Below are 19382 nucleotides of genomic sequence, written 5' to 3' on the forward strand. Positions count from 1 at the left end.
CAGGAATCTTGACCTGCAGACTGAACTAACAGAATCAGAGAAGCAACTAAGAATTTTGGGCTATTACAGAAATATGCATGGAATAACAGCAAACTATCAGCTAAAGTGATTATGAGAATCTACAAGACTTGTGTACTGTTATCCCTGCTTTATGGTTCAGAAATGTAGACTACATGTGCTAGGCACATCAACAGACTGAACAGCTTCCACATTAGATGTCTACATAAGATCCTGAAAATAAAGTGGAAAGACAGAATACCAAACAGAGATATTGGAGTACACAGGACTGACACATTTAGAAACCACTATCAAGAAGAGGAGGTTGTGATGGATCAGTCATGCCAAGAGAATGGGAGAACACCATACCCCCAAGAATATTTTGTAGTGAGATTTGAGAGTACTCTAGAAAGCAAAGTTGCCCTTTATGGTGGTACCACATTGTGTTCAAAAATAATAAAAGTTGTTCAACATCAACATAGAAAGCTGGGAGAAGCATGCAGAATCCTATCCAATCTGGAGGGAACATCTGGCACTGGGTGCAGCTTAACATGAAGCAGCTTTGATCCAGAGGACGGAAGCAAAGCAAAAAAGAAGAAAGCAGCTTGTAATTTTTTACTTCAAAATCAGACAACATGAATCTGTGAAACTTATAACAAGCTGTGTTGCTCTTGAATTGGCCTTGTCAGCCACAAGTGGATTCATCAAACATCTGACTAGACCTATGTGTATACCATGATCCAGAGGATTGACGGTTGCCTATATACATGCAAGTCTGACGTCCTAGGAATTTTACAAAATCACTCTTATTTCACAGCAAAAGAGATTCAGGTATCAGATGGAACAGACTCGTGACAGCTCAACTTTCCGTACTCCTCTGCCACAGTTGGGCCTTGTATGGGAGAGCTTCTTTACATACATTCCTGTAAATAAGTGTTGCTTCCATACCACAAGCCTCGTCAAGATAGTGGATGCATACAGCCGCTCACTTGCTGCTTCAGGCCTGAGCTACAGTGCTCAGCCAATAACTAATTGTGGCTGTGAGAGGTTTACCAAAGGACTCTGCCCCTTCTGCTTGCTGGAACCAGAGAGAAGTAGCAGCCAGCTTAGCAGACATCAGAGCACAGGGTCTGCATCCCTTTATTCTTCCCTGCTTGAATTCCAGTGAAGAAAAAAAAAATCATCTTCCCAACTTAAGGCATGCACTCCAGTTCTGAAGGGCTGATTTTGGGGGCCGAAGCTGTGTGTGGTATACAAATAAATGCAGTATTAGAAATGGTAAATGAGATCAGGAATTTTTTCCTTTTGAAGTACCTTGAAAGGCCTACCTCTATGCCACTTGTAACTAACACCCTAAAGGAGCTGTATATTTGTTAATAATCCCCAATAGAAACCTCAAACTTTATGCAAAGTTCATTGCATAGTTATTTTATGCAAGAAAAAAAGTGTGCAGGTAAATCTTTTTCTGTGGTCCAAATCTATAAGCAACCATGCCTGCCATGATACAACTGAGGCCAAATCAATTTTGTTTCTCATTCATTCCTTGCCACAAGCTTTCTACTGAAACTTTCTCATGGGAAGTAGGAAGTTTCCCAAGGTTCCTTCTTGTAATCAGGGAAGTCCTGAGAGAATGAGGCAACGAAAAAAATGCAATTTGTTGTGCAGCCAAGAAACTGAACACGAACCATATCAAGTAACTACTATCCTCTATTGGTAAATTCAAACTGGCATATTAAGTATCTTCACTGAAGGCAACAGCCTGGTAAAATTTACAAAACAATGAGCCCAGAGAAGTTTCCTTCCCCTCTCCCTACCCATCTGCCCTCAGTACAGAAGAATACATTCACAGGCTGAAGTGTATCAGAAATACAACACAAGAAGGCCAATGACTGAAAGAGATACTTGCTGTAGAGGTCTCATGACTGGTTGCCACTTCTCTCTTCCAGATTCACTCCCATATCATGCTATTGCCTGGAAACTCCAGGGCTCTGCCAATATGTACTTAATCATAAAATTAAGACATGAAGATCCCATGACCCCCACTGGCAAATATTAGGGCAGACTGTAAACAACGCTGAATCCTTGGCATTGAAGTAATTTAACTCAGACAGATTAGGAGATTTTGTTTTTAAGTGAATTTGGTACAGAGGCATTTAAACTGGCAGATCTACAAAAAACAGTGTCACATCCTTGGCAATGGTGAAAACAAAGGACACAGTGGGCCAAGAACTTGAAAAGCAAATGAGTCATTAGAACAATAAGATGTCCTAACTTGCTCGTGATTCTCACCACCAGACTCAGCTAATGATCTAGACAGCAGTGCCAGTACTGGCAACCAGGTTAATTTAAGCACATAGCTCATCAACACAAACTATGCAAGATCTCTGGTGCCAGATTCAGTCAAACCAGACTCAGTTAAGAACTCTGATGCCATGTCACTGGAGCTATAGCAGGGGTGGCCAACCTGTGGCACATACGCCACAACTGGTCCAAGCAGCTTCCATGTGTGTCACACAGCAGACTAGGAGGAGACAGGCAGAACAGTGGCAGATAGGACAGACAGCAAAAAGCAGAGCAGCAGATTGACAGGGGAAGGGGACTGGAGTGACAAGGTGTGGGGCTAATTTGTGATACACCTGACAAAAAGGTTGGCCCCCCCTGGGCTAGAACTGAAGTGCCAGGCTTAGTCAGCAGGACCTGGACATTGTTCAAGAGCTGATCTTTCAAGTCAGTGCCAAAAACTTTGTTAAGGAGGCATGTGAGCAGCAGTATGCGACACAATTCTCCCATACTCCGTAGGTCTGAGGGATGCCAATATTAGTGTATTTTTCCTTGCCTTAGAGAAGAAAGCTGGTAACTAAAAAAAAGCCTTAAAACAGATAAGGAAAAGCCAATAAGGACACAATACAATCCAAGCTTGCTATACCTTCTGCTGTTAAAAAGAAAACGAAGGGCAACTGAGCTACTTTCAAAAACCTTCATGTTAAATGGGAAAGTGGTCCCAATAGATACTGCTCTTCACAAGATTCTGCATCTGATGCCAGAAGTGTCAAGAGTTTCACTGCTTACAGCTTGACATTTACAGTAGCCAATGTAGGAGGAGGAAACAAATCCAAACTAAAACCAGTTAGCCACTATCTATTTCATTCTGAAATGGTGACTAACCACTTTTGTAGTGGAAGTCAAAGTGCTTAACAAAAGTTCTTGGTTTTTTTTGTGATTTGCTAATCACTTACGCCTGCTGTGATTGTATCATGCAGTCTATTCACAACTAGAATATCTACTACTAGCATTAACTGCCTGCTGAATCACAACATTACAATAAATATAATGTATATAACAATCTGTTTTTTAATAAATATATTATTTCCTCTCTTAGTATTTGGTTTCTCATTCTAAACTTAATCTACTGCTGTTCAACCATTTCAGATGAGTAACCCCTTATCTGAAGTCAGAAATGTTCACAATTCCATTATAATTTATTATTTAAAAAAAATAAAAGGTTTATCATCATGCATAATTTGTTATTACATAATTTGTGCATGCATGACAGAATTCCTGATCTTCAAGGGAATGGTTTTATGAGGAGTGTGGGTGTGACACTTCTTTCACTTAGATTGTGATAACATTTTAATACCTTCTTGGTCACTTCCTGAGCTGCCTTTTATGATAGCCCTTCCACCTCTGCTCTTGGGAAGTGTGACCTACTCAGCTGAGAAATGTGGGTTTAGTCCCAAACTGTTTCCAGAGAGAGTGCTACTTGCCCTTCTGTGTGTCCATGCATGATTCTGCACCAGCTGATTGAGTAGAGTCAGAACAAGATGCAGAGGTAAATTTTAAATACTCATAGAGAAATCTCATAGTGAATGAAGTAAACAAAGCTATGCAAATGCAAGGACAGTTTTTTCTTCTTTTAAATCCTAACCTGTCTGAACCACTAAGTGAGTTCATAATGGTCTATTTTATCATATCTTTCTTTTATAGATTTTGGTTTTTTACCAACCCTGCATTTGTCTTTGGCATAGTTCCACACTTCTGCATATTCTCTTCAATTTCCATGATGGTTCTTAGATCCATAGCAGGACTGGCAGGACTAAATGAAAAATGAAAAGTTACCTTTCAAAGCATTCATTTTTACTTGCATTCCACTGTTTCCAACCTTCACTGAAACCTTCTAAATCATATATAAGATTGGTAACCGGATGTATAATTTATGTCTGCTTCCTCAATTATGGAAAACCTCAAATAAAATGTTTCTGACAAAAAACCTTTGCATACACACACAATACTTGAAATACACTTCACTGAATTATGAAACAAAAGATGTGACCTCTGCTATAAAAAAAAAGATACTGTACATCAGATATTTAAAGCTAGGATACTTATTCAGTTGTCAGCTAGCTAAGGAAGTATTATGAAGACACTAGTCACTAATCCATAGCTAAGAACAAATTCCAATCCAGAGCTGTAGCAAATATTCAGCCTCGCTTTTGTCTTAGAAAAATGCAGAGCATCCAAACTTTCTAGTTATAGCACCTGAAATACAGTAAAGCAATCCTCAAAACTTACAAGGAAATTATTTAATTTATAAGTAAAAGCTTCAAAATTAGCATTTCCACTTGCTTTTTAGTGCACTGGAAAGACAAGAGCAACTGTAAATCTAAATGGCACGTGCTTTGATGTCACCATGAAACTGCTCATAAAAACCTAAAATTTTAAAAGGCAACTTAGATTGATAGCATGTCCTCAAGTCATATGAAATACTGTCTGATAGGTAACGTATCTTAAGAATTATGAACAAGGAATATACAGATTTTTTTACATCTATTGTTATTCTAAAACAGAAAGATAAGTTAAGACAGAAGCATGATTATGTATCAATACAAACCCAGGAATTCATAATCAATGTTATTATTAAATAAGTCTAACATATTAACCTAAAAAACATACATTTACCATACCCAAGCAAATCTTAAAGTCCACTCTGTAGTGAAGTCATGCAAGAGAAAAAGTGTGAAGAAATAATGTCTTAAAATTACTTCAAGAATCTGGTATCAAAGACATCAAACACCTTAGGGTCACATAATAAAGTACAATTGTGACATTACCAAAACAAGCTTGCTTGGGTACTTTAACAAGCTTGGATTGCTTTGAAATGTATCCTTAATGCCAAGTTACCTAAATTGATAAAGCTGGGATTTGGGAATAATCATCACCTGTAATGTTGCATTCATTCTCATAGAGGAAAGTATTTCTCAACACGCAGCAGAAGCTATTAGAGAAACTTATGACAGAATCCCCCATATCTAAAACCCTATTCATCTGGTAAATGAAACACTAACTTCTATGATCGGGTTTTATGCCTACAAAAGAACTGTGAGGAATAAAACCAGGAAAGGCTGAGATGGAACTTCAGCTAGCTACAAATATCAAGGACAATAAAAAGTACTTTTTTAGATATGTGGGGAGCAGGAGAAAAAGCAAGGGCAACACTGGACCCCTGCTAAACCAGATAGGACAACTGACAACCGATGACCACGAAAAAGCAAACTTGCTTAATGGGTACTTTGCATCAGTTTTTCACCAGTCCCATGGGACAACCCTGCCCACTGCAGGACAGGGAGGCCCAGGTGAGGGAGATTCCTTGCCCTCCATCGAAGCTGACCTTGTGAGGGAACACCTTGACAGGCTGGACACCTTCAAGTCAGACAGCCCTGATGTTTTACACCCCAGGGTACTCAAGGAGCAGGCGAGCGTCATAGCTCAGCCCCTAGCACGGATCTTGAGAACTCATGGCGCTCTGGTGAAGTACCCAAAGACTGGAAGAAGGCCAATGTCGTGCCTATCTTCAAGAAAGGGAGGAAAGTAGATCCGGCAAACTACAGGCCCATCAGCCTGACCTCTATCTTGGGGAAGATCTTGAAAAAGATTATCAAAGAGGCTATCCTTAACAGACTAGCTGACAGCAATACCCTGAGGGATACCCAGCATGGGTTTGTTGCGGGTAGGTTTTGCTTGACCAATCTCATTTCCTTTTACGACCAGGTGACCTATCACCTGGACAAGGGAAAAGAGATTGATGTCGTACATCTTGACTTCAAAAAAGCCTTCGATCTGGTATCCCATGATCACCTCTTGGCAAAACTGGCTAACTGCAGCCTTGACCTCACCACGATCTGCTGGCTGGGGAATTGGCTCTGCGGCAGGACCCAGAGGGTGGTGTTTGACGGAAACCAATCATCTTGGTGCGCGGTCACCAGTGGGGTCCCTCAAGCCTCTTTCCTAGGGCCTATATTGTTTAACATCTTCATCAATGATGTGGACATTGGTATCAGAAGCAGATTGGCCAAGTTTGCTGACCACGCCAAACTCTGGGGAAAAGCATCCACAGCTAAGGATAGGAGGGTGATCCAGGCAGATCTTGACAGGCTAATGACATGGGCGGATGAGAACCTGATGGTGTTCAACACCAAATGCAAGGTTCTCCACTTTGGGAGGAAAAACCTGCAGCATGCTTAAAGGCTCAGCAGTGCTACGCTGGTTAGCACTACAGATGAAAGGGACTTAGCGGCCATGATTGACCACAAGATGAACATGAGCCTTCAATGTGATGCTGCAGCTAGTAAAGCAAACAAAACGCTGGCTTACATCCATAGATCCTTCTCAAGCAAATCCTGGGACATCATTCTCCCGTTGTACTCGGCCTTGGTGAGGCCACAGCTAGAGTACTTCATCCAGTTTTGGGTTCCACAATTCAAAAAGGATGCGGAGAAGCTTGAAAGAGTGCAGAGGAGAGCCATGCGCATGATCAGAGGTCAAGAAAACAGACCTTATGATGAGAGGCTGAGAGTCATGGGACTCTTCAGGCTAGAAAAGTGCAGGCTCAGGGGTGATCTGATGGCCACCTGTAAGTTTATCAAGGGTGCTCATCAGGATCTGGGGAATCCTCTGTTCACCAGAGTGCCCCAAGGGATGACAAAATCAAATGGTCACAAACTCTGTCGCAACCGATTCAGACTGGACATAAGGAAGAACTTCTTTATTGTCCGAGCCCCCAAGGTTTGGAATAGACTGCCACTGGAGGTGGTTCAAGCACTCACTTTGAATGCCTTCAGGACACATTTGGATGCTTATCTTGCTGGGATCCTATGATCCCTGCTGACTTCCTGCCCATGGGGCGGGGGGCTGGACTCGATGATCCTCTGGGGTCCCTTACAGCCCGAATGTCTATGAAACCTATGAAAAAATGGAGTGGTTTGGCAGTAGTGGAGGTACCAGAGATTCACCTTACTCCTGATACTGCAGTAACCATCATACAGAATAAGGATGGTGACTGTCTTCAGCTTCATGCTTCCACTAGAGCAGTGGTTGTCAACCTTTTTAGGCTCAAAGTACCCCTCATTAGGCTCAAGGTACCCCACAGAAAATACCAACTCTTGGTGTACACTTTTCTGTCTATGGAAAAAAATAGAGCATTTTTTCTGTTGCAAGGAACCAAAAAATAAAGACCACAACAGATCAGAATGTCTTTGATACTATGTAATCCTCTCTGAAATCTCTGGGTTTATTATGTTTGCATACCTAACAGTACAAATGTGGCACCCAATGGTACCCTTGAAGGGATCTCAAGGTACCCAGGGTGCCGCAGCTCCCTGGTTGAAAATAAATAAATCGATTACTGTAAATTTTATGCCCATGCCTACCAGTAATCTGATGGGCCAAACATTCAGGCTAGCCTTGAGATTGTGTATTCAGGTAAATATGGTACATTTCCTGGACCATCACAGCTATGTAAGCAATTTATTGCTTATGTAACCTACAAGTAATAACCAACTGGTGATACTCTAATCTTATTTTAAGAAAGCTACAAGGATGAAGATAGAATTTGCAGTTCTGTCTTGCAGCCACCAACAAAAAGAAAAGCGTGGTGATTAGAGATGTTCTGCCTGTGTCCCAACAGACACTGGCAGTTCAGAAAGGCATAAAATTTCCTAGTTAACAACCTACTGCTGGTATCCAAAGTAGGTTGTTGCCTATGAAAGCCCCCATTTGAACCAGTTCATCTCTGTGGTGCCAGTCTGCCCTACCTTCTGCTTGACATTTACTGAAGAATCTACACAGACAAATACTAAAACATTTTGATTGCTTTATCAATTGAGGCTACCAAATTTGATCTTGAGCAGCTTATAAATCAGTAAGCTTCAAATCTGTAAAGCACCCCTTTAAACAAAGTAAAATTAAATGACCTCCAATTGCTACAACAATACTGAAAAAGCCACTGCTGTGATGGACCAACAGAATGCAATAGTATTTTATTAATAGGAAGATGAGGAGGAATAAAACAAACTTTACAGAGCAACCCACTTCAAAAATTAGAAATCCAGCACGATATCCTGTTTACAGTTTACATCCTGTAAACTAATGGCTTGTTATTCTTCAAGAGAAAAACCCATTATTTTGCAGAAGATAGGTGAAATCTCGCAGACATGTTAAGTCTTAAATTGATCTCATCAGACTCCCTGTAAAAGCAATTAATTATTTAGCTTGAGTACAAAACACGAATAACAATAATCCACTATCTTTACCAAATGGAAATATAGCATTGCCAGCTAATTAAACATAAATATATTTCTGTACCTGAAAGATGTAGCAACCCAATTGGGAGAGCTAATAGAAATGTTTTTATTACTGGGAATGGATTGTGGAACAGACTGTTTCATTCCTGATGATCCCTCAATTAATTTCACCCCTTTATTCAAATGGAGGTTTTTTGTTCCCTGACGACATATTTTGTCTTTTACCTGAAAAAAGAAAACAATTGCACTGAAACAGTTTGGAATATTTTTTACTACTTTGAAACAACAATATATAAAGAAAGTATCAGTAGCAATTCATCTCATTACATCTGCATTACTTATTTCATTTAAACTGACAGGACAACACACACACACATTTTCTCCCCTTTCTCCCCCCCACCCCCCGCATGCAAGCCAGATATGAATGACTTTACAAGGCTAAATATATAAGATGAGCAACAAAATATTTATCTTAAAGATTTAGGTGCCTAAAATGAACTTTTAATACTTGAGACTGATGTGCACATAAGTATGCATCCATCTCAGTGTTTGTGAAGTTCATTTCTCTTTAGAGTGCCTTGCTAATTATCCTCTTATCCTGATTATTTAGGAATGATTTTTTTAACAAATAAGTGTCCATGAAAATTAGCTCTATTTTGCTCATTAAGAAGTTGCTTTCTTTTTCAGAAATGAGAACAGGACACAAATTACACAATACAAGTGTAAGAGAACAGAGAATTGAAAAAAAGAAAAAAACAGGCCAAGAGTTCTCTAATGTGGAGTTTAGAAGCTCTTACTGTAATGCCATACAAACAGAACATATCTGGGAAAATACACTTTACAAATTTTTAACAGATAAATGTCATTAAAAAAGTCTCTTTCAATAAGACACACCAAACAAAAGGGGGGGGTTGTTTTGTTTTTAAAGATATACAGAAGCATTAAACACTTAAGTAAAGTGTGCATGGTGGAAGCAGGGGTAAGAGGAAGAACAACAAAAATGCCCAACCTCAGTCTTATCGGTTGGAAATCCTTTCATGAAGTCAGGGGACTGCAAGTCTCTGGGGCTGCTCATTCCTGCGTAACTACCTTCAGAATCAGATGTTAGTTCTTGAAGTGACTCTACAGAGTTAGCTTTCTCCATTTTTACTAAACCTAAAATTCAGAACATGGAGAAGGAATATTAGATCATGATAAACAGGCTTATAATGCAGCACGCAAAGCTATAAGGCTACCTTATATTTTGAACAATTTAAAAATCATGAGACATGTCTAATAGACTAGCTCACTACAGTTTAACAGCTGCAAGTAATTACCAACTATTTTCAAGCATTCTCACAAATAAAAAGAGAGCTTCTTTTCTGCTCTTTTCTCTAACCCGATTTATACCAACTGTTGCAATAGCTAAAGCTATTTTGTTAATAAGGAAAGTATTACACTTTTTTTTTTTATTATTTCCCACAACTTGGCCAACCAAAATAAACTAATCGCTTCGTAGCCTTATTTCTTTCTAGGTCTCTTAGTGGTATACATCTGCACAGGAAAAATGCCCATTAATTTTATAAAATGGGATTTTCCACAAAATCTAAACCTGGAAACAAACTCTCTCAGATAAATGCATGTTGAAAAAGGAAAAACAAAAATAACAATCTTTTAAATACAGACTATTTGCCAAAAAGGTGTGTTAAACAAAAAAATCTTGTAAGGACGATTAAGTATGTTGCACATGAAACCTGTGGAGGGTGGACTCTGAATTATATCAGAAAGATTGTATCCTCCAGAGCTGTCTGACCGTCTTCGCAGCTTCTTTTTTGCCTTTGTTTTTGCTTTTTTGAGAAGAGCTTCCCTGTAACAAAAGGGGATAATTATGTGAGTATTTCCAAATAAGGCAAACTTATTTTAAGTAACAAGCCCATCTTTCATGGGCTTGATACTTTTCATAGTATCAGGCCTCAGTATGAGCAGCAATATTCTATGCATCAAACATCTGTACAGAAGCATGTGGCAAACTAACAAAGTTTCTCTATCATGATTAGACTCTTCCTCTCTCACTCTTGACACCTGCAAAAGTGTTATACCAGATATGGGCTTTTAATGTATTTGGCACTCTAAAGGCACAGAATGCAAGCAAAGAAAGGTGGTAAAATAATAACTGCAAGTGGTAACTGGAACCAAAAATTCAAGCTTATTTCTGAAAACTGAACCACATTACTTTTTACTACACAATCTCACTACTAGAAATAATTTGAATATTTTTCTCCAGAATTAATACAGAAGCAGACTCCTCAAATCCTGCTCTTCTTTCATTTTCCTCTAACTACCTACTTCTCTTCCTTTTGTTACTTCTCTCCATACACATCTTTCTAATCCAACAAAACACCTTTCCAGTAAAGTTTTAAAAATATTTTCATTATGTCCGCCCTTCCCCTTCAGATCACTTCACTGATTTCCTCCCCCCAACACTATGCAGTTTAAACTGTTCGTCAACGGGGTCCATAATTACGTTCCTACTCTTCTCTCCACTGAACTTACGTGTCTTTTGCCATCTCCATTTACCACATTTTAATTATGATAGATTAAAAGGAAAGGACCTTGTTGGTGCTTTGTGACATTGTCCTGTAACTGGAGAGACACTGAAACAGTTTCTGAAGGAAATAAAGGTTTTACATCTCTCTATTTTTATATTTCAATTTGATATCCATCAGTTGAGTTCCACCAACATCTTTGACTTCTAGCTGTGAACTAACTAATGGGCTCTCAAGGATGCTGTTTAACTGGTCAAAGTGTTGAATGACAAGAACTGCCGAGGCCAACAATTTTAGCAATCTAAAGGAGAAAAAAAGAAGAAGAAGAAATAAGGAAAGAAATACCTAGTTTGTTCTGTGGTCATTTCTTCTTTCAAAAAGACGAAATTTTCTCCTTCTTCAGGTTCCAAAGAGCTAATATCAGGTCCATCTTGATATGGAGTAACCACTCTCCTGACCATAGCTGGAATCTGTAGTATCAAAGGATATTACATTCCTTATCAGTTATATACCAGAAAACCTGCTATTCTTTGTAGAGGTACCAGACTGCAGTCATTTAAATATATACTTTCACAATGAAGGTAATATCACCATTACACATTAAAACCCAAGAAACTTTGTAGTTTTAAACAACGAAAAAGTGGAATTCCTTTACAGATGACTCAAATGAATTCTCAGATTTTAACTCTGAACTGCCTAGAACAAAGGTTAGCAACGTACAGCCCACAGGCCAGATCCAGCCCATACCACCATTTTTATTAGGTCTGCAGGGAGAAAGCAGCAGTGGCAGCACTGTAGGTAAGGAACTGGGTAGGGGGAGGCAGGGGAGAGGTAAGCAGTGATTGTAGCTGCAACGGCACAAGCTAGCTTGCAAACAGCTTGTGCTCATAGCTAAACTCTGTTAAAAGTGGTTTCAGCCCCAAAATGTTGCCAACCCCTGGCCAAGAATAACTGACAGATAAATGCTGCAGGCTTATGCACACATGCCAAATCTCTTATTACTATGGTATACTAACAAGGGAACAGGAAAGCCAAATAAAAAGCTCTCCCCTACGCTGTCAGTTCTGCTAGATAAAATGTCCTATTTTCCAATACTTTTTTTTCCAACCATATGTAATTAGCTGACACTTGTTAGCTTGCTGAAGTCATTCTAGAATTTAGTTTCTCTGGTCCCACTAATTCAATTAATGGTTTTTACTGATGGTATTAATGGAATGCAGATTACTGCACCCTGCCATGGCTAGTGAACAAAGAACATCAAAAATAAAGAATAAACGTTAAACTTATTTCTGGGTTGAATGCTACACAGCACACCTAGTATGGGCATATACAGAGTAAGTATATGGGATGTTTTCATGTTTCTTTTTAAATGGAGTGACTTTCCATTAAATGATGCATAGCTTACCATCTTTCTGTAATAAATGGAAAGTTCCTTCAAAACTTCATCACTTAAGACTTGAAGAGTCCTAAAATAAAATACAGTTATATGCCATCTCAACTACTATCCTTTGTTTTACCACCTCCCCACAAATCCTAACATAAATCTGTGTGGTTCAAATAAATCAGTGTTTCAAGTACATACTAAATATGTAGAGACAGCGGTCCTTAAATATAGAAATAATGGGCACTAACATCCCAGCACAGATATATAGGCAAATGGTAAATTAAGTCATCATGTACTTTTTCATGCTCTTTGGTGCCCCTGGGATACACTGTAGGGGCATTTATATGTATACATTTGTCTGCTCCAATGTGGAAACCCACCTTCAATGTATTTTAGTTGAAAAGGGCACCGCAGCCATTTTCTCAGCACTGATGCACATTTCACCATTTATATAAACGGATGCGATGCAGCACTAGGCGCTTTTAAAAGCACCCAGCACTGCATCACGTGCGTGGGGCATCTGTCCAAACATTCCAAGCCCTGAAGCAGTTTCAAGGTGTGTAAAGCACTGCACGGTATCATGCTAAATATCTTTTAACCAACTGACCATAAATATTTGCTCTTCATCCTTTGGAAACGTTACATTTTCCCCCCCAATTGCCCTAGACCCAGGTTCAGGGTGAGAAAAATACAATCCTGCAGCAGTGACAAGTTTTTCCAATCAAGTTTTTCCAACAAGTTTTACAATCTACACCCCTATCACAGCTGTAAGTAGGAAAAGGACACTTTGTACAAATGAATAGTGCCAACCTTCAGCTTCTCAAAAGAAACTCAGTAAGTTCTTATTTCTAACTGGGATGCATCTGGCCCTTCCAGATTTGAGATGTGGCATGTTTTAATTAGGAATAAATATAATACAATAAGTTTAATAATTATAGCTCCAAGACACATAGTTAGGCTACTAGTTAAAATGATAAATTATCTTTAGACATGAATAAATGCAAAAGTTCCCCCCAAAAAGTCAAACTCTAAACAGTTTGTATTTAGAGGTTTAGGGGTGGGAGGGATTTAAGACTACCCTCCAATAAACAGATTCTACACCTGGAAAATGATAACAAAAATTTATACATTTTCCACATATAACATCTAATTATTGGGGGTCTTCTTAGTTTAGAGTAAATACAGCAGACAAAATTCTTATTCATTCTTCCAACAATCCCATCTTTTGACAACAGAACCTTTAAGTATGCTGTTTAAACACCTCCTCTTACCTTGCTTCAAGTAAAGCTGCCATATTCAATGCTATGAACTGCAAGCAAGAAAGTTTTAATTGTTCAGCATTATACATTGCTGAAAACTCCAACAGCTCAGCAGCATTCCTCAAGGTAACTGAAAAAAAGGAAATGTGAGAGACTGAATTGGACGACATGCTCCAATTCTGTTTTATTCATTTGATACTCAGAGATATACAGACATAAGATTTAAAAAATGAAGTCTCCCTTCTTAGACTATTATAAATAAAAAGACTAATACTTAAGTGGTGCTCTGTGTAGGATAAGGACAATACTTTTATATAACATGAAAGTGACTGCTGCTTTACAGAAAAAAGAACAATTCTAGCTACGAAAAATGTTTAGTCTTAACAGAAAGCAACCCCAAATATGGTGAAAACAGGCAAAGTAGGGGAGGAGGGTGGGGATAGAAAGATTAAAACTAACAGAAGTAACAGCAGTCATTTCCCATTGTGAATGAAGCTGAAGATCTGATATTTTCCTGTAATTGAGAAAAATGAAAGAGGGGAGGAGTGATGACAGAAGTGAGGAAAAAGCAAAGCAAAAGAAAGAAGTACACATTGAGGGAAGATGGCTGGTACTGGACCAGGAAGGCTTTCCAGCCTTAAAGGCAGAGAAGCATCACGGAGAAGAGACATGAAAGAACAAAAAGGAGAGAAAAAAGAGCAGCACAAGAATTAGCAAAAGGGCATGAGGCAAGAAACAAACCTGGGCATAATTTTGTAGTGCCTTAAAGGCAAGGCACTTAAATTTGTTCATGTTAGAGACTGATTACTGTGAAAGTCTGAGACAGATGACACTGCAAGCAGAATTATTTTTGTTCTGGAATGCCAGAAAGATTGAATGGACATGGCTAGGGCTGTCCAGATATGAGAGAGTAACAACAGTGTCCATGGAGAGAAAAAAGAAGTTAAGTATAGTGCAATTAAAAAAAAAAATCTTTCAACAATCAAGTACTTAATGAATAGTTAGTTTCCCCCCCTCCCTCCATTAAAGAGAATGGTAAAACTCACGTTTTTCTGTAATTGCAACTTCACAAACTTCTTTTAGGCGAGATATAAGGAGCTGGTCTGCTACCACAAGGACATTGCATATAAATTCCACATTTTGAGATTCTGGAAACAGAATGGGAGTTGCAAACTTGAAAAATAATTTAGAGAAGTTTCAACACAATCCATCTTGCAAACATCACTGTTTTGGGCACCATGGCAGTTGTAGACTGTATGGCAATATTTAAAATATGACAACTTAGTAGCAACATTAAAAAAAAAATCTGAGGATGAGCTCTTAAAACATATGGCATTGTATAAAAGAAATTAAGGTATTTCTGGGAAACATGATAATGACAAAGCAAAGAAAAGAGGAAGACAAAATACAGGATTAAATGCCTGGCCACAAGGCTAAGTACAGACAGTCAAAAAGCCCAAGGCTAAATCGATTCAATCTTCACAGGTTATTTTAAGTTGCACAGTGTACAGACATTCCCTTTTGATTCTGGAAATGCTGCCAAGTACCAGCAGTGGTCCAGACCAGAAGCTGGGGTTGCTAGAGCATGCCTCCCTGCTTGGCTGGAGCAGACAGCTTGGGCCAAGACTAGCCCACCCAGGCTGCACAGGGGGGTTGCACTGGAGGTGCAAAGCATTCTGGGATGCTGGGGGGCTGTGAGTTAACTTGAATCTGGAGAGGATCTGGGGCAGACGTTCAATAAACCTATTTAACCTAAATCAGTTAAGTCTGATACTACATCCATCCAGGTTCATCTTAAACCAATTTCAGTCATTTTGAAAGCAGTTTATGCGCACTGAACTTCTGTCCTGTTACAGGTTTGAACCAATTTATGATCACTTATACCAGTTTGTGTGTAATTTCAGTCCCTAGCCTAAATGACATCACACTGGTTTGGGTCTATCAAATACTTTGGCAAACAAGGTTCTTTGGGTAGATGCGATATCTTTCATTAGACCAACTAAATAGCTGAAAAAAAAATGTTGTTTACAAGCTTTTGGGCACAAATACCCTTCTTGAGACACAGGAAGAGTCTGAAGAGAGTCTCCCTATGCCTGAAGAAGGGTGTTTGTGCCCAAAAGCTTGCAAAGAACAATTTTTCCAACTACAGTAAAAGTTCTGTTATCCAGCATCTTACAAGCTGGCATGCTCCACTAACCGGCATGCCAGCTTGTAAGATAAAATGAAACTGGAAGTGCCCACCGTGGCACTTCCGGTTTCTCCAAGCCCCCATGGCTTGGGACAAAGCAGCCTGCACTGCCGAGCCCCCATGGCCCGGGGGCATAACAGGTTGTGTGGGGCTGTGCAGGGCCCGCCTCCCTGTCCCACGGGGCCCACAAGAGGGGCAGCGATGCCACGGGAGGAGCGGAGGGACGCCCCAGACACAGTGGGAGAAGCGGCAGCCAGAACCGCTCAATTAACCGGCATATTTTGTTATCTGGCATCCCCCATTCCCAGGGGATGCTGGATAAGAGAGCTTGTACTGTATTTAGTTGGTCTAATGAAAGGTATCCCCTCTGCCCAAAGAACCTTGTCTGCCTATGTCCTTAGACCAACACAGCTACAACCAACAACCCTGAAATATACTTTTGCTTTAATCATAAAAAGCTTGACAAAATTCAACTAAAACAAAACTGTATTTTGCTATTTGAAGAGCTTGTTGCTATTGCAGACATGCAGCGAATATATTCCAGTTCCGTTTACAATTTTCTGAAATTCTATTATCGTTGTCACCTTTTACTGCAAGAGCTTCATCTGTATAGATATAATCCAGTATTATTTGTAGTATGTCAGAATGGATTGGCATTTTCAGAGCTGCACAACAGGAAGCCTAAATGCAACAGGAATAAAAGTAAATGGCCGTTTAAAGAGGTGAAAGTTGAAATTAAAACACTAATATGGCTTAGATTTGAAAATCTACATTATAGATGGATAATTGTGTAAGAGCTGCTTAAATTCTACCTTAAGAACTGCTTTCTCCTAAAAAAGCCAATTAAAATTAGCTCAACTTTTAAATATCCTTTTCAGCAGTCTCATGGTATTCAACAAATTCTAGATCTCCCCTGCTGATCCCAGGTAGTCTTTACATCTTAACTTACAGAAGATAAGTAACATTCTTTTTACCCTATTGTCACACATTTTTATATCAACTGCTGCTAATCACAGAATATTTAAAAGAAGTAGGGCTGGCAGGGCACTCAAAAGGTCATCTAGCCCAACCTCCTCCTCAAAGTGCAAACAATTCTATCCAAACCATCCATGTATTTGTGTAGTTTTAAGGATAGGGTAGATAAACAACTTTTTCATGCAACTACCAAGCACATAGCACGAAGACACCAAGAGCACCCTAACCTGCCACAGTAAACTGTAGGGTCAAGGGCGCTGTTAATGTTCTGCCACTAGAGGGTTTTTAAATAAACTCAAGAGACCCAAGGAAGAGGACCATGTCACTTGCACAGAGGAAGGCAAAAACTCTAAAAGTCCATACCAATCTGACTGTGGGGTAAAACTCTTTTCCGACTCCAAATGTGACAAATAGCCTGAGTGTTGGGCCAAAACCTTCTAACCAGGAATCTTAATTCTTGCAGGGGCATACAGACACCACAGTCAAAGTCCACATTCTTGGCTACAGCTAACACCAAATGCTTCCAAAGAAGGAAAACAAAAAAAAAAATCCAAAACCCTGACACCTATAGCAACAGAAGGGAAGAAGAATCATAGAAAATTAGCGTTGAAAGGGACCTTAAGAGGTCATCTAGTCCACCACTCTGCTCAAAGCAGGACCATCCCTAACTAGATCATCCCAGCCAAGACTTTGTCTAGCCAGGTCTTAAAAAATTCCAAGGATGGAGATTCCACCACCTCTCTGAGTAACCTGTTCCTAGTGAAAAATATCTTCTTAATAACTAATCTAAACTGGCCTTGCTGCAACTCGAGACCATTGCTCCTTGTTCTGTCATCTGTCACTGCCAGAAACAGTCTAGCTCCATCTTCTTTGGAACCACCCATCAAGTAGGTGAAGACTGCTATTAAATCCCCTCTCAGTCTTCTCCTCTCCAGGCTATAAGCCCAGTTTCCTCAGCCTTTCCTCAGAAGTCATATGCCCCAGCCCCCTAACCATTTCTATTGCCCTCTGCTGGACTCTCCAATTTGTCTACATGCTTTCTACCATGGGAGGCCCAAAACTGGATACAGTATTCCAGAGAGATTAACACATACCAAACTTTCACCTCTCCATTGCAAAATGCCATCTTTTGAATGACAGATTCAATTCCACTCTAAATTGGTGAACTTTAAGGCTAGGTACAGATGTTCAAAAAAACTTCAGGTGGAATTGATCTAAGTTGCACAGTTTTCTGTAAGCAGAGTAATTTAGATCAGTAGCAAACAGAATACACATTCACCCCTTTTTGTGGGGAGGGCAGGGGGGCACAGATCTTAGACTGGGTTCTGCCATTTTTAAACCAGGTTGTGTGTGCTGTACTTCTGCTCTGTTACAGATATAGACCAGTTTCCAAGCACTTAAACCAGTCAAAGTGTAATGTCTGTACATGGCTTTAAAAATTTAAGAAAATGTAGACTGTGGCACAAGATGAGGAGGTCAAACAGGCATGAAGTTTTGTGAGGAAGTAATTACAGAATCATGAACCCTTAACAGCCCCATCTTGTCAATAGCTTCCCTTCTCTTCACACTGCTAGCTGATGTTAACTGCACTTTCAAATTGAGAGAGGAAGCCTATGACCATCAGGTTCCAATCACCTACTGTCAGTTAAATTAAAAATGAGACATTGAATTGTACGTGGAAACTGAAAACTGAAGCCCTTGTATACACTATACTATAGAATATGCAATACAAGCATACTGTAAAAAAGTGGCTTACTGAATTCTGTGTTATTTGAAGCTCTGAATATTCTTTGGGTCTATGAAGAAAGCATTATAGTAACCAGGTTTCAGGCAACAAAGGCAAAAATAACTAATGAGGCCCAAAACCTTCTAACCAGAAGCAAACTAAAGTAAAACAAATGTTCTTGTTTTAGGCAAAACAATTTCTTTAGTCTCCTGCTGTTAAATCCATAAGAAAAGAGCAAGACATCAGTAAATACCACCAACCGAAATAACTGTATTGTGCTTAACGGCAAGGAGGGAACTGCAATCTAGGTGATGAATGGGATTAGTCATTAATTCATGCAGCAAATACTGCTCAAGTTCCTTCATCTAAAATTACTAAACAACCTCCATGCATTTCAAAGTTAAGTAAAACAGTGCTTGAGACTAAAGACAATAGCTTTTTTTTCTATGTGGGGAAATGCTATTGATACTCATATATTTAAATTTAAGATAAGACAAAATTTACTTAGATTGAATGAGAGAAAACCACGCAAAGGCCAGGAGGATTCTCAGTTCATTTAAATAAGGATTTAGGGCTGATTGGCCTAAGGAAGCAGCAGTAACTTAAAAGATAAGAAAATCTATCTACTTAACTCAGCATAGTTAATGTGGAAATTACTGACAGGAAAATAATGCTTCACAATGCTACTTTCTTTACTTTTATTAGGACTGAAGAAAGGAATGGGAAAAAGAAAGGTGCTGGGTTTTTTGTTT

At 39.3% G+C, this 19382-nt stretch overlaps 1 protein-coding gene across 7 annotated transcripts in view; it reads right to left on the minus strand.

Annotated features, from left to right (window-relative positions):
* Positions 1-19382, minus strand: part of IBTK (inhibitor of Bruton tyrosine kinase) — a 92540-nt gene that overhangs the window by 28101 nt on the left and 45057 nt on the right. For all 7 annotated transcript variants that reach the window (XR_003094525.1, XR_001358190.2, XR_003094526.1 and 4 more), the window contains 9 exons: positions 16514-16610; positions 14788-14889; positions 13754-13871; positions 12504-12564; positions 11444-11568; positions 10307-10419; positions 9583-9728; positions 8635-8798; positions 4001-4090 (listed from right to left, as the gene is read on the minus strand). Coding sequence is in view for 4 of the 7 variants with exons in the window: in XM_025206529.1 (XP_025062314.1) it covers positions 4001-4090; positions 8635-8798; positions 9583-9728; positions 10307-10419; positions 11444-11568; positions 12504-12564; positions 13754-13871; positions 14788-14889; positions 16514-16610 (1016 nt within the window). In the remaining 3 variants the exon portion in view is untranslated. The remainder of the gene's footprint in view (positions 1-4000; positions 4091-8634; positions 8799-9582; positions 9729-10306; positions 10420-11443; positions 11569-12503; positions 12565-13753; positions 13872-14787; positions 14890-16513; positions 16611-19382) is intronic.

Source organism: Alligator sinensis, unplaced genomic scaffold (genome assembly GCF_000455745.1).
Source record: "Alligator sinensis unplaced genomic scaffold, ASM45574v1 scaffold405_2, whole genome shotgun sequence".
NCBI classification, from domain to species: domain Eukaryota; kingdom Metazoa; phylum Chordata; order Crocodylia; family Alligatoridae; genus Alligator; species Alligator sinensis.